This window comes from Panthera uncia, chromosome C2, assembly GCF_023721935.1.
Source record: "Panthera uncia isolate 11264 chromosome C2, Puncia_PCG_1.0, whole genome shotgun sequence".
In the NCBI taxonomy this organism is placed as follows: Eukaryota; Metazoa; Chordata; class Mammalia; order Carnivora; family Felidae; genus Panthera; species Panthera uncia.
In genome coordinates this window covers 64,691,613-64,707,250 of record NC_064810.1, presented here as the reverse complement: position 1 = coordinate 64,707,250, position 15,638 = coordinate 64,691,613, and the positions used below count along the sequence as shown (strand labels likewise).

At 38.8% G+C, this 15,638-nt stretch overlaps 1 protein-coding gene and 1 long non-coding RNA gene across 4 annotated transcripts in view; both read left to right on the top strand.

Moving 5' to 3' along the window:
* Positions 1-2,471: 2,471 nt before the first annotated feature.
* Positions 2,472-15,638, top strand: part of GSK3B (glycogen synthase kinase 3 beta) — a 194,137-nt gene continuing 180,970 nt past the window's right edge. For all 3 annotated transcript variants that reach the window (XM_049629429.1, XM_049629428.1, XM_049629430.1), the window contains exon 1: positions 2,472-3,188. In XM_049629429.1, the coding sequence (XP_049485386.1) occupies positions 3,101-3,188 (88 nt within the window). In that variant the 5' untranslated portion in view covers positions 2,472-3,100. The remainder of the gene's footprint in view (positions 3,189-15,638) is intronic.
* On the top strand, positions 3,196-7,069 carry LOC125921787 (uncharacterized). Its single transcript, XR_007457497.1, has 2 exons — positions 3,196-4,329; positions 4,414-7,069. It is a non-coding gene; the product is annotated as an uncharacterized LOC125921787 (long non-coding RNA).

The window sequence follows — 15,638 nt, the reverse complement described above, 5'->3', positions numbered from 1 at the left end:
TGTGTCTCCCTCCCTCTCTGCCCCTCTCCCGCTGCCTCTCATAAATAAATAAATGTTAAAAAAAAAAAAAACAGATTTCACACAAAAACCCAGTTTTAGGGTTTCTCTTGGGAAAAAACCATCTATCTCAGAACACTGGACCCACACGCCTGTAGGCAACAATCTGCTAGAGCTGAACAGCTGCTCCTTTCAGTTACACCACGGACAATAATTTGCCACATTTCTTATTATTCTCCGTTGTCTTATATATACAAGGCCAATTTCATTCATTTGCTTTACTTTTCTGGCCTTTGTAGACATGTGAGTCTGCAATCCCTATCTAGACCTTTCCTGTCTCCCATCAAAGCTTACTTTGTTCCAAGTCCCTCACAAGTATTTCAAAGTAATAGCTAGGTAAGCTGATCAACTGTATTTTTACATGTGCTTTCTGGAGATAGTATCTTCACAAAAAGGATGACTGTGCAGATGGAAATTACAGGCACCACGGGATTAGTCAGGATGGCAGCTGTTCATTCTACTTTTTCTGCTATCCTGGCGTAACTATACCTCACAGTCTTAAAGCAAACCAAAGGAATTGGTTCCCTGTAGAACAATGAATACCGGCCTATGTGTGAAACCTACTTAACTAGTACTTTTATAGATCACCCTGGTTCCAAACGACCAAAAGCTATGGGCTGTTCTGACTCCCCGTTTCCTCGGAGGCTTCAGGATATCCGGCCTGACGGCATTTCCCCATACCTGCTTTCGGGGCTCGCTTTGCGCTGGGCAGGCGCGCCCAAGAAGCGCGCGCATCCAGCATGAGCTCATTTCTCAGGGGCGTTTCCAGGAGGCCCGGCCTGGCTGCGCACACCAGGCGCGGTCGGCCTCTCTATCAATGGCCCCTGCAGCTGAGCAGGGCGCGAGCGCCCAGAAGCGCTGCCTCTCTGAAAGCTTTGTTACTATTTTAGCGACTGAGAGTTCGCACCCGGCCGGGTAGGCGTCCTAGTTCCGTCTGGCCCTTTCGGGGAAGACGCCGACTCTCGGCACGCGCTATCCCGGGCGGAGGGGAGGCTCGGGCGCGCAGATTTAGCCGCGCCGGGCAGAGCACCTCTTCGTGGGTGGGGAGAGCCCCTAAATTCCCTGTTCGCTTGAGCGCTCCGAGCCCAGCGCCGCTGACCGCAGCAGTTTCGGACCGGCTGCGCAGTGCCCGCGCTCCTGATCTGCGGTTTCCACAACGGCTGAGAGCAGCCGCAGGCAAGCCCGTCACAAGGTCCGCCACGACCCTAGTCGAGCTTCCCTCCGCTCCTGGGACCGCCGCCGGAGGCGGAAGGCCAATCACACTGCATCTAGGTCTTGCGATTGGACGGCAGTGAGTGCCGATTGGCTGCCGCTACGGGTTTCGGCCTCCCTCCTTTTCCCTTTTGCCCCCACTCCAGCTACAAGGGTTCAGGCCAATGAGAAGGCGCTTTATAGATGCCCTCCCTTTTCTTTCTTCTTCTCTCCACCCTGGAGAGGGAGGAGACATTCTGACTGGCCAGACTGTCCTCGGAAGCCCCCCTCGCTTCGCCAATCACCGAGGGAGGTACACTCCCAGCGGAGTTTTCGGCCAATTACAAAGCGGCCATGGCGCCCGACCGTGCTGTTTCACCAGTGACTCCGGGTTTCACCGTCCTTAACTCTTCAAGCTTTTTCGTGAGGGCCGGCGATTTTGATTGGCCACTGGTGCCATTGTCGAATTTCTATTCTAGCCAGCCACTGAACGAGGAGAACCCACCTTTTCGTTCGGCTATTTTCGGCATTTTCCGCTTTTTGGGCGTGGATTTCCAGCGACACTTCCTAATTGGTTTCTCAGGTCGATCGGCTTTTTCCGGGAGGAGCCACAAACAATCGACGTCCGTGATTGGCTCCGCTCGGGCTTCGGCACCGTAGCCTAAGTGGGCGGGAGCGGGGCTCGGCCGACGATTCCCAGACGCCTGTTACGCGGGTGGCGGGGCGCTGGGCGGTGTAAGGCTGGGTGGGGGAGGAAGGAGGCGGAGGACGAGTAGGAGGGGGGAGGGGGAGTGGGGAAGAGCTAGGCGGCTGCGCAGACGGCGCTCCTCACACAGAACAGCCCCCGACCCGGGCGAATGCAGGCTTGTGCTGCTGTTGCTGTTGCCGCTGCCGCCGCCGCCGCCCGGGCCGAGTGACAAAGGAAGGAAGGAAGCGAGGAGGAGCCGGCCCCGCAGCCGCTGACAGGGCTCCGGGCTGGGGGCAAAGCGCGGACACTTCCTGAGCCGGCACCGAGCAGAGGCGAGGGGCGGGAGGGCGGCCGCACTGGTGCCGCGGACGGGGGAGGGGGCCCCGAGGGACGGAAGCGGTTGCCGGGTTCCCATGTCCCCGGCGTATGGGGAGCAGTCGAGGATCCGCTGCCTGGGGTCTGAAGGGAGCTGCCTCCGCCACCGCCGCCGCCATGGCCGCTGGATCCAGCCGCCGCCTGCAGCTGCTCCTGGCGCAATGAGAAGAGGAGCCGCCGCCACCGCCACCGCCCGCCTCTGACTGACTCGAGACTCCGCCGCCCTCCGGTTCGCCGTGCCCCCGCCGTCAGCCCGCCGGATCCCGCCGCTGCCGGAGCCGCAGCGTTTCCCGTCGCATCTCCGAGCCGCCCCCCTCCCTCTCCCTCCTTCCCATCCCCCCTTCTTTTCAAGCGTGAGACTCGTGATCCTTCCGCCGCTTCCCTTCTTCATTGACTCGGAAAAAAAATCCCCGAGGAAATTATAATATTCAAAGTACTTATTTTCAATCAAGTATTTGCCCCCGTTTCACGTGATATATATTTTTTAAGATTCTCCCCTCCCTTTTTCCCCTCCAAGGAAAGGGAGGGGAAAGAACTGTATTTTTTTCCCAGTCCCAAATCATCTATATGTTAAATATCCATACTGATTTGTCTTGAAGGAGAAACATCGCTTGTTTTTTTATAGCTGTACAAAAGGAGTGAAAAGCCAAGAGGAAGAAGTCTATTTTTTTTTCCTTCTTGTGGAAGAACTTAATGCTGCATTTATCATTAACCTAACACCCCAACATAAAACAAAAGGAAGAAAAGGAGGAAGGAAGGAAAAGAGGGTGATTCGGGAAGAGAGTGATCATGTCAGGGCGGCCCAGAACCACCTCCTTTGCGGAGAGCTGCAAGCCAGTGCAGCAGCCTTCAGCTTTTGGCAGCATGAAAGTTAGCAGTGAGTATTGATTTTATTTTACACCCCTACTTCACCTCATCCTTAGGATAAGAAACCTTTAATAACCAGGATCTTAAAATATCAGACCTCCTGATATAATAATCAGAGGTAATGGAAAAGGGCAAAAACCTGTCTTCAGTCAAGGATAAGGCTGCTCCCTCTTTTCTCCTCCCTTACCCCCTCCCCTGGTCTCATTAACCTTGAATTGAGAGAATATGCTTTTTATTTGGATGATTTAGTTTGAAACATGTTTTCTTTTCTTATACTTTTTGTGCTGCCGGTAGTCCGCTTTATCAAGTGCTTGAGTATTTATTTCCATGTTAAAGTAGTGATGAGTGTTTACTTGCTCATCTTTTTGAATAAAGAGAAGGACAAGACTTGATTCCATTCATTTTGTACATTTGTGGAGTATATGTCTTTTGGAAAGAGGCATGTATCTTAGTTAGTTCAGGTCTTAGGTGTTACCATAGTTTTGTATACTTCCTAGAAACACTAAATGTCACAGTCTCCTAACAATTGTTTCTTGCCTGTGTGACTACATAGTGTTTGTTCTTAATCCAGAGATGAACTTAATTCAGTTACCATTCAGGTTTGTAGGCGAGCATGGAGTTCTCCCTTTAGAAAAGGTCCGTGGGAGCTGGTAGAGACTTAGTAGCAGTAGTATCTCTTCAGGCATTGTTTTAAATTGAATACGTGATTTAATGTTTTTTTAACCTTCTCGTTTTGACATTACCAATTTACCACTATGTAATTTACATTTACTCCAAAGGTAACTTGGAAGTAGGTCCAGGTTTTGATTGAGGTTTATATTGTCATGTTGCCAAATACTACGTTGAATGTTAATTGTCACTGACTCATCAAGTTCAGTTTTGGGGTGTCATTGCATTCAGCCCTTGTTAAATGAGCTAGAAGTCAGGGGTCCCTTCCTAGGACGATTTAAAATACTCTTGCATTGGTTTCCTGTCACATTTAGATAAAACTATGGGTTTAGTTATGAGAATATGGATTTAGACCTTTCTGTCATGGGTTTTGCTGAAGGCTGTGGTCCTGGATATAATAGAGATATTTGAGCTTGTGTTCAGGGTTGTTTCCGGACTGTACTTTTGTCCTAGATTTGTGCTAAAAAGTCTATGTTCTTGAGGTGTTTGGTATAGTTTTGAGCTTGTGTTCAGGGTTGTTTCCGGACTGTACTTTTGTCCTAGATTTGTGCTAAAAAGTTCTTGAGGTGTTTGGTATAGTAAGTTCCAGTGTTCCAGGATGTGGAACCATATTTAGTGATAGCTTATTTAAACCATACTTCCAGAATTTGACAAAAATATCTACATTGTTTCCTTATTCCTCAAGAGGGGGACAAGATGAGGGCAAAGAAAACCCATTTTGTTGCCTAGAAGGAGAGAACTGAAGAACTGAGATTTTTAAAAAATCTGTAAATGCTCCTATGTGAAATTTATTATATCCTTAAGGAACATAAAATTATCACTTTTAATTGAACTCAGGGTTTAAATTCATGTTGGCTTTTGGACTTGCCTGAACCAGGGTAGTCTAAGGTAGTAGCTGAATGGCAGATTATTTTTAAAAGTTATTTATTTATTATTTATTTACTTTTGTGACTAGTGCAGAATGCAGGGTATGTGAGGAGGGGAGCTGATGATGCATTTTTCAGGGAAGAATCAAGCTTTCTAAGCACTTCATGGGGTCATTTGAAAGGAATATTTTAAAATTCTGGGGTAATTTTCAGCTATGATGAGGCAGATCTTATAATAGCTACTTAAGAGCCTCTTGTGATACTGGAGTGTTTGATGTTTTTCATCTTGGTAGTGTAGTTTAAAATCCACTAAAAATCAGTTTTAGGTAATTATTTTATTAGATCAATTTCAGAGCTCAAAATAGAATAGCTTATAATGTTAAATTTTTGGACTTTTCATTTTGTTTTCGGGATTTTCTTCGAAAATGACTCCTTAATTCTTGGTAGCGTGGATGTTGATGGAGGATGGAGTAACTCTTGTAAAGTGTGTAGGTTAAAGTGTTTAATTTTCTATTACCATATAGTTTAACTTAACATTTAAAAAATTGGAGTTCAGTGTGTTTTTGACCACTTGACTTTAAGGACAGTTTAGAAGAAAGGGGAATCATTAAACATTTGTTACAGTGCTACTGTTCTAAGGAACCGCTGTTCAAAAGAGAGATACATAAAGAAATTGAAGTCCTTGGATTCAAAAGCTTATCGTTTAGTTGTAGAGGCAGTTGATGGGAAAAAGTAGGAAAACAATAGCATGGTGACTGCAAGATTATGAATACAAATAGAATGCTTTGTTCAGAGGGATGAAGACTACAGGGGTAAGGCATCTTGGTTGGAGAGGAAAGACTTCCTGCAGAGATGGGTTTTTAAGACAGGTGTTAAAGGAGGCAGCCACTTGAATTTATAGAGAAGCATAAGGGATTCTAGGTGGAAGGAATGGGCAGAGGCGCAGAGATGGTATTTTTTTGTATGGCAGGTAGATAATTTTTGTACTTAAAAAGCAAGTTGGTAAATCTGAATTAAAGGGTCTTAAATGGGAAAATAAGAACAGATAGAATTTGGGAAATGTGTTTTTGATAGCTGATGGAGGGCAGAGGGGGCCTGTAAGAGTTTGGTTGAGATTCAAGAGAGTTTAGGGTTGTTAGAGTTAGGTTGTTGAACGAGATATTTGAACATGATTTGGGCAGCTGAATTAATGACTTACAGTAGACATTGGAGCCCTTTTAGGGAGATAGGGGATGTTGTGAATCATGAGAAAATATAAAATAAAATGTGAAAATGGTATGAAAATAACACGTTTGAGAGATGGTGTGAATGAGAAACTGGCAGGACTTTGGATTGGATCGAAGGGGAATATTTGGGAAGGAGTCAGGAGTTAAAAATAAATTCTGATGTTGTTGGTCTGGAAGACTTGACCTGCTGAGTTATATTGCCGATTGTAATGGGAAAGTTGAGAAAGTGCCTTGATGAGAGGGTAGATGAGTTCACTTTTTAATAATTTAATGTATAGTAGGTTCCCTTGAAGTTCAGACAGCATTTGGTTACTGGCAATGATATTTAACTTTACAGCCTATTAATTGCACAGTTTCTAACTTTTCTTCCCCTAAAAATGTTGGATTTATTTTTTAGAGCAATAAACTAAGGGTTTTAATTTAAATACTTTCTATTGAAGTCTTAAAAAAGAAAGTAATTTTTTATGTAGATTCAAAAGCCTCACACTTGACCCTAGTTATAATAGTTCCATGGTAATTTGTTGGAAAACAATGGAAATATTTTTTGGACTAAACTGTGACGTAAAAATAGGTATTTTAACTAGCCTTTAATTTAGTCTTTGGAACATGCTTAAAACCTGTTTTTCATAAATAATGATTATTCTTAGGTAAACCTTGCATTTAAAATAATGATAATAATAGTAATAATAGCAGCCTTTACTTGGTTTGTGAAGGCTTCAGTAGAAATTAAAAGTTGACTTTACAACAAAATGCTTTTTGCCTTTTTGGTTGAGTTAAGCATACATCCTAAGTTTAAATCATGTATTTAAATTGTATATTTGAAATATTGCTTTTTACTTACTATGGTGAAACCAGTGTTTCTTTTTTGTTCACATACAGACTCAAGTGTTATTAAATAAACGTTAATAGCTATACAATTCCTTCTGTAGAATTACGTGATATTTTACTCAAAAAAGAGAAGGAAAGGGACTATCTGTGGTGGTTTTGTTTAAAATATTAGTAACAAATGCTTTTGGTATACTCTTGGCACAAATTTAACTAATTGGGTAGGCTTAATGCTTAAGTATAACGTTTGGAAAGAGGAAAATACGTGAGTATCTCTTAATTAGGTCAGGTTTTGTTTTTTTTTTAGTCAAAGAATAATTAATAGAAGTTGTATATTGTGCAGTATTTAGTCGTTTAGTATTAAAACCAAAGATTACGTGGCAACCTAGAGTTACTGTATTCCCAAGGGAGTGTAATCTTGTGACATTTAAAAATTAGGTTATCAGAATTAGGCAATTTCTAAATCATCCATGTTTACGTGGAAGAGAGCTTGTGTATGAGACTGAAAGCTAGAACTTTACTTTCATTAAATTTTCATTCCTTTCCCAACCAGATCTTTCCAGAGTTTTCCAAACACTAAGACTTTCATCTAAGAATTGCATGCTCTCTTGATGCATGCATCTGTAGAATGCTATTGTGAAATGACTATAAGGCACAGATACTAGGACCAAACTTCAAGGGAACCAAGAGATTCACACATCAATTAATGGCTGATTGTGAATGACATTGAGAAAATGAGGTGACATTCATATCACTGGTATAGTTCATAGAAAATCAGTTCTTGCACCCTGTGCTGTCTGCTCCTTGTTTTGGACTTAAGTTGCAGATGTGAGATACTGTTTTGGAGAAACAGCAAGGCTGGGGAAGCTTGGTGTCAGCAGCAGATTCTGAGACTGCACGTGCTGTGTTTTTGTGTGTAAAGAGAATGCTGTGAAACAGGCATATGCTGACCCTGATGCTACTATTTCATACTTTATAATAAGACTCATGGGATTGTGCGATAGGGATGGGGTCAGGCAGGCTATAAGTCTGCTGTCTCTTGTGATACTCCACCCTACAATGGAGAATGGACGGACAGAGCAGGCGTGTGTGCTGGAGTACATGCTGGTATTAACAGGACCAACCTGATTTCCCAGATCCTCTTCTACTAAGAGCATAATCACCATAAGTAAATGAATTTGTTGGAACGTTTAGCCTCTTTTTCTAGCATACTTTTGGATGGGGGAGTGTGGTTCAAAGGGAATTTTGAATGATTTCAAGGATAGTATTTTTATGGTTTACTGGTTTTAAAGTAGAGGTTACAGTCTTTGCTCCTATTTTGGATTGTACAAATCTTCCTTGGTTATAAGAAATGCCTTTGAAATTGGTTGAATGTAATATAGAAATGTATATTCATATAAAGACCTGTGTGAATAGTACAAAGAAAAACTGACAGTAGAATTAAAGGAGCAGTTTGCTTTTCCAAAAGTTTCTTACCATTAAATTGATTTTAAGAAGGGACGTTTGTTGTTTTAAAAAATGAGTTAATACACAGTACATAATAGGCATTCTGTAAATTATTTCAATATATATTTTTGTCTGTAATGTACTTATTCTGGTATAAAAAATATAAAGATAAAACTTTGTAGATTTGGGTTTTTAGTTTACAGTCCCCCTTCCCACTCTTGTTTATGTTTTGGTGAGAAAGGTCTACTTTCAAAGGGTATGCAAGTTAAAACTTTGTAAATAGTTGAGTCTTACATTTTCTTATCGAATAGTTTTCTTAGAAGCGTTTTGGTTTGATCAGATTGAGGTAATGATGTATTTTGTTGTTTTGTAGTTAATTCTGCCAAATCAACTTTTCCTTTTGTCTCCAGGGTACCATAGCCAACAGTGGCACAAAAGATGAACCCTTAATATGTTCCCTTGTCAACATATTCTGGGGTTGTTAATTTCTTGATTATCCTTTGAATTAATAATAAAAAGTAAACGTTTCTGATTGAAAAGGAACTGTTTTTCTAGAAACTTGTATTTTAGATGGTGATGAAATTTAAATGCACTTATAGGCCCTAAAGTCAGAGAGGTAGGTAGGCAGGCAGGCAAAAATATTAGTAACACTGGTATAGAGCACTAATATTAGTGTTTTATCATTAATTATGTCATGTGAAATCCTTGGCTTTTAAAGCTAAAAATAAATAGGTTGCTTTAATAGAAAGTGGCCATGAATAATAATGTGATTGACATGTGATGTGCCTATTGAATGTTTACTATGTTCTAAATAAGCATTCTGCCAAATTCTTTATATGCAATATTTTCATTTTTTTAAACATGTTTATTCATTTTTGAGAGACAGAGACAGGACGTGAGCAGGGGAGGGGGAGAGAGAGGGAGACACAGAATTTGAAGCAGGCTCCAGGCCCTGAGCTGTCAGCACAGAGCCTTATGTGGGGCTCAAACTCACGAACCATGAGATCATGGCCTGAGCTGAAGTCAGGTGCTTATCTGAGCCACCAATGTGCTCCTATGCAGTATTTCATTGTAATCATTACAGCAACTCTACAGAGTAACTAATACTATTATCCCCACTTAATAGGTTAGGTAAATGAAATTTAGAGAAGTGAAGCAATTTACCCAAGGTGACTTGGGCAAAAAGTTGCTTTGCTAGAATTTAAACCCAGGCATCCTGATTCTAGAGCTGTTGCTCTCTATTGTATATGTTTCAGAGAATTGTATTGCTGTTGCCTGTTACTCAGATTCCAGAGATAAGCTAGAGTGCCTTTTGCTTGTAGGATAGTCTTTCATTGATAGTTTAGCAGTGTATGTATAAGACTTTCATGATTAGTACTGCTTTTGAATTAGTTTCAGGGCGTGCCTGGTAGCAAATACAGTACTTAAATATTTATAGTTATATTCAAAAAATGCTTAAAAAATGCTTTTAAGATTTCAGGAAAACTTTTTAAGACAAACATGAAAATGGAGATATTCGGGCTAATGCCAGCCAAAAAAAGAAAAATAAGTAGTATTGATTTTTTTTTTTTTAATGTTCAGAGAACTGTTTTTTATTGAGAAGTACTGATTGTTCGTAGGTAAATCTGGTGTATTTATATTTCCAGGTAATATTGGAATGCGATTCTCAATTATCCATTCTTAAGGATTATTTCTTTCTTTCTGTAGGGTGTGAAGTGTTGTGTTCTCTTCCTCCTTTTAATAGTTGGCAGCAAACTTCATGAAAATGTGTGTGTGTGTATATATGTATTTGATTTTATGTGTATACAACCAGTTAAGTGTTTATTGGACATTAGTTACATTATAACTGTGAAGCTATCTTCTAGTTAAGGCACTGCATACAGTTACTTAAGCTTTCTTATGAATTATGATTAGCTGTTAGAGAGTAACTTTACTAACACAGTTAAGACCTATTAATGAGAATTGAAAAGGTCACTATCTTAATTGTGGATCTGAAGAAAAAGGACAATCATGGCAAAGTACTTTTTTCTCTTTTGGAAATCTAAGAAATTCTTACAGGCTTAATTGGCTAACATAACTAAAAAGGTTGGGTGTTTTAGATTTCTTTCCAAGGAAGGTTAACCTATCTCTTAACAATGTGACTCCTTCTACTTCCCCTTATTCCATAAAGTCAGTTAATTCTTTTTAATTGATTAACCACTTTCTTCATGACTTGTGTTGAAGTTATTGAGCTGAGTCAAATTGCTACTTCTAGATTTTTAAGAGGCAACATCTGAAGAATTTGAGATGCTGGAGTTATGCCTGGCTTCATACTGCCAGTGTTGCAGGTGCATTAGCTGTCCGATCGGAATTTCAGTTTTCACATTCTGTTCATTAAACTCTGAAGGGAAGGGGGAAGCTTTGAGTTGGTAGGGTTTCAATAATAGTTTGTAATTATATGTATATATATGTGTGTGTGTCATATTTATGTAATAAATAGTAATAACCACTATTAATTGCATGCCATATGATGGACAATTACGTGCTTGTCTTATTTACATATTTTGCTTTAAAAGTTAGAATTTACTCATATAATTCAAGATTTTCAAGATTCTCGGTGATGTCTTTGCCTTATTCCTGCTTTTTAACTACCAGTTCCCTTTCCTGGGGACTGTCAACATTCCAGTTTCTTAAGTATCCTGTAGATATTTTGATTCTTTACTGGTTATTTCTCTTATGGAATTATACTTTGTGTGTATACACCTAAATGAACACAGGCTTTAGCATAAGAATGTTAGAATTAAAATAAAATTTAAATCAATGATTCTAGAAAATTGCTGTTGTTTTCCATCCTAGTAGGTTACTAAACCCTTATTTTTTCCAAACGTGAGTTAGATGGGGAGTAAGTGGAAAGATGAGAGAGTGCTTCTCTTGGCAATAAGAGGTAAAATGCTAATAGTCATAACCAGTGAACACTATCACATTTAAAATATTTCCTACTCTTGTTGTATTTGAGAAATGATCTGTAGTGTCAAGTAGGTATTATCTTTTTTGCTGGAAGTAGTTTGTCGTGGTAAAGAAAAACACAAAGGAACATTTACTTTTTCCTTTAACTTTCCATTTTTCTAACATCGTAGGTGAGAAAAACCTGTTCTCTTGAGAGATCAGAGGCGCAGAGTGCGTCAGTGTCAATGAAGCCTGTGCCTTTTACCTCTTTAAGAGCGCACGGTTTCATTCTGCTTCTAAACCAAGCACTCCTTAGTCTGTTTTTAAAAATTTTTAATTTTTATAAAATAATATATTCATATGATCCAAAGAAATCAAATCATGCAGAAAGTCTTATTATGGAAGTCAGTCTTCTCTTTCTCATTTCTGTTTCTCACAGGCAACCTTAAAACTGTGATGGCTGTTTTCCCGTATAAGTTTCTGTCTTATTTTTAATTAGCATACTTTTGGCTATTAAAATTACTTTTTGATATTGTTATTTTCTCATTATTTGGATATTATTTATTCTCATCCTAACCGCCCTTTTGCTATCATAGTAATATAGTTATACCATTATTTTCAGTTAAATAATTATTTAAATTATTACTCAAATGATTAATACTCAGTATCTAGACACTAAGCAGTATTCTTAGCAGGAGCAAGTAGTGTACAATGATCACATAAGCCTTTTAAAAATGATTTCATTGAGACATAATTCACATACCATAAAATTCATTCATTTAAAATGCACAGTGGTTTTTAGTATGTCCATAGAGTTGTGAAACTATCACCACAATTTAATTTTAGCACGCTTTTGTCACCCCAAAAAGAAACCCAGTACCCATTAGTAATCATTGCCCACATTCTCCTTCCTCCCATCTCTTACCTACTTTCTGTCTATGGATTTGCCTATTCTCAACATTTCATATGAATGGTATATAGTATGTGACTTTTTGTGACTGGCTTCTTTTACTTCATATAATGTCTTCTAAGTTCATCTGTGTTCTGGCATTTATCAGTACTTCATTCCTTTTTATTTTTGAATAATATTCCATTGTATGGAAATGCCATCATTTGTTTATCCATTCATCAACTGATGGGCATGTGGATTGTTACCTACTTTTTGGCTAGTATAATACTTCTGTGAACATTTGTGAACAAGTTTTTGTGTGGATATATATTTTTGTATCTTTTGGGTATATACCTACGAGTGGAATTGCTAGGTTGTATTGTAACTGGTAACTAATATTTTAAGGAACTATCAAATTGTTTCCAAACTGGCAGTCACATTCCATTCACTTTTATTTTTTTTCTTTTACAGTTCATTGTTGACATATTATTTTTCTTGCCCTGTTTGCAATGACCATAATTTTGCTTCTGTCCCCCAACCCCCACTTCAAACTTTATCAGGCATTCTCTAGATTCTGCCCCACCGTCTGTTATTTTCCTGGAATGTCCTTTCCTAGAGTCCTCATCTTATTGCTGACATCAAGCTTGGTTGTTCTCTGGGTCCTGCTATGCAGCTGTCATTCTGACGTCATTACTCTTCAGGGTCCACTCTTGTATTTCCCTGCATTCCATTTCTTTGTATTGCTGAATACTCCTTTAACAATCTCTGACATCAGCCAGCAGTGCCTCCAAAATTAACTGCTTGGTAAATGTATCCAGAAAAGTTGTTAGTTGGTTGTTTTTTTACACATTTGCTCCAAAACAGTAGTTAGGCCGACATACTTTTCTGGCATGTGTCTCATCTTTTCAGTATCTAGACACTGAGGCATAGATGTTGGGCGGTTACCTTCTATCATTATGATCAAGTGATTGCCATGCCGACATGAAGCAATAACCTAAAGCCAAGTACAGACTAATTAATGAACTAATGTTAAGCAATTGTTTAAACCAGAGCTTTTCAATAGAAATATAATGCAAGCCACAAGTGTGAGTCATATATGTAATATAAAATTTTCTAGGAGCCACATTAAAAAGAGTAAATAGATATAGGTGAATTTAATTTTAATATTGTTAAATAACCCAGTATATCAAAAATATTATTTGAATATGTAATCAATATAAAATTTACTAATAAGATATATTACATTCTTTTTCTTTTTCTTTTTTTTTTTCTTGGTGCTGAATCTTCACAGCCTAGTGGGTATTTTATACTTATAGCACATCCTAATTTGAAGTAACCATATTTTGTGCTCAGTAGCCACATGTTGCTACTGGTTATTGTATTGGACAATGTAGCTTTAGAGTTTTGTACAAGAATTATGTTATTGTGTAACACTGTTGTCAATCTGTTTAATCATATAGTCTGTTTATTTTCAAGGAACAGATAAGATGTATGTGGTTTAAAAACACTTCATTGATTTGTCTTATTGCTTTGTTTTGTTTTTAGTCATGTCTTCAGTTAATTTTGAAATTTTATACCACATTAAAAGAGGTTGAGACATTTATGTTCTTCAGAAAGGTGCTTGCTATAGGAGGCAATGAGTTTTTCCCCATATTTTAGCACAACTGTTAAATTGTATATGGAAATTCTTACTGGTATGTTTGTTAAATATTGTCATTGCCATGATTGTCCCTGATCCCAGCGGAATCTTATTAGTGTAAATCTTCTTTGTCATACATTCTTTCTCCTTGCTGTTTCAGAGACCTACTCAGCTTTCAGGGTTTCAGATGCCACCCCAACCACTTACTCTTCCATGCCTTACCCCCCGCAAGGCATGAAATTCGCTTGCATGTAACTCCTGTAGCACTCTCTGTCACCCTTCTTACATTCTGCCTTGCGTTCTGGGTAACTTGTTTTGTCTCACCCTAGGGGATTTTAAGTTCTGGTACAGTAAAAGGAGCATTTTACTTAACCTTTGTATTTACTGTAATGTGGAGTACAGTGCCTTTTAAATTGGGTCACTTAATATATATGTTTGAGTTGAAGGCAATTTATCACGGTAGTTATGTGTATACCATATATGGTAGTTATACGGTATAGAGTTTCCAGGTCACCAAACTATCACTGATATTTATAGAAACATTAAAGTTTTGATATAAGAAATTAATTTATAAAGTCAAATAGGAATTTTTGTTTAAAAATGAAGGCGTAATACCAGGGAAAGGAAAAAGACACAGATGTAGACACTTTATACTATGTGCTTAGCAACTGAGTGGCTCTGAACTTTTTGGATGGGCAGCTGAATGAATGAAAGAACTTGAATGCTAGGTCACACTGGTTGGTGAGCATAGTACCTTTAAAACCTTGAACCTGTCCAGCTCCTACAGTACCCTCAAACCTTCTGGGAATTTATTTGGAGTGGGTGAGGATAGAAGAGAGGATGTAGATCAATGAAATCTGACAAATTAATTTTAAAATTTTCACCAAGTAGCTTATTCTGCAGGAGATAGAGTAAATGTTAACAGGCCCTTTCGTCATGGATTGTAATTGTATTGTGGGAATTTATGAAAACTTTAATTTTTACAGGACTTCTTTTTCTTCTCTAAGATCATATTTGTTTGGTCTAATAGTATGTATTGTTATATCAGTTCAAGAGCTTTCCCAGAGAGTTGAGAAATTTTAATAAACAATATGGGCTATCTTGCTAAATGATCCAACCTCTTAAATAGCTGTGAAGTTTGGCTGTTTGTATTTGGTTTTGAGAAATCATGTTGTCACAATAATAATTTGGATTCTACTGATCAACATGGTATCTGCCTCTGTGACTCACTGTGTTAATTGTGAAATGCTTGCCTGGCTTGGGGCATGATTTTTAGACATGGAAGAGATTTATTTTCTCTGTAAGTAACAATTGTTTGGTATGCCGTTCTTGAAGTCCAGGAGGAGTTACTAAAGAACAGAGCATAGTTCTTTTTTTTTTTTGGAGTCACACAGCGACCCACAAAGATCTTTTTTTTTTTTTTTTTTTTTTGAACAGAGCATAGTTCTATTTCAATTCAGTTGAATATCAGGGATAACCTTTGTTTAGAGACATTTGAGACTTTAATGTTATATATATTTACCTCTTGTTAGGTTTTAGAAAAATTTAAGAGTGTCTATGTACTTTCAAAGGATAGAAGAAATATTCTAGTATTATATTTCTATAATACTGTAGTGGAAAGTGAGTGCCAAGTAAAAAATAAAGGGTGTGTGTCATGGCTTCTAAAATTGGAGCAGGTGGACCAGTTCCTGGGGACCTTAGAAAAAGCAGATCCCAAGAAGCAGAGGATTCTATGACTCCACTGACTTACACGTAGCATCAATGTAAATTGTACAGCTTGTCAGTTAACAGCATTAATTTAGGAGTAAGATATTGTTTAAAAATGTAGTGTCCTGATTAAAAAAATCTTTTTATTTCTCGCATATACCTGAGAAAGCCTGTGTACTTTCTAAAGTTTAGGAAAGAGATGAGCAGAGCTACGGGTTGAGAAGTGAGGAGTGAGGGTTGAGAAAGAAGTTAGAGAAATGTTAGTGAA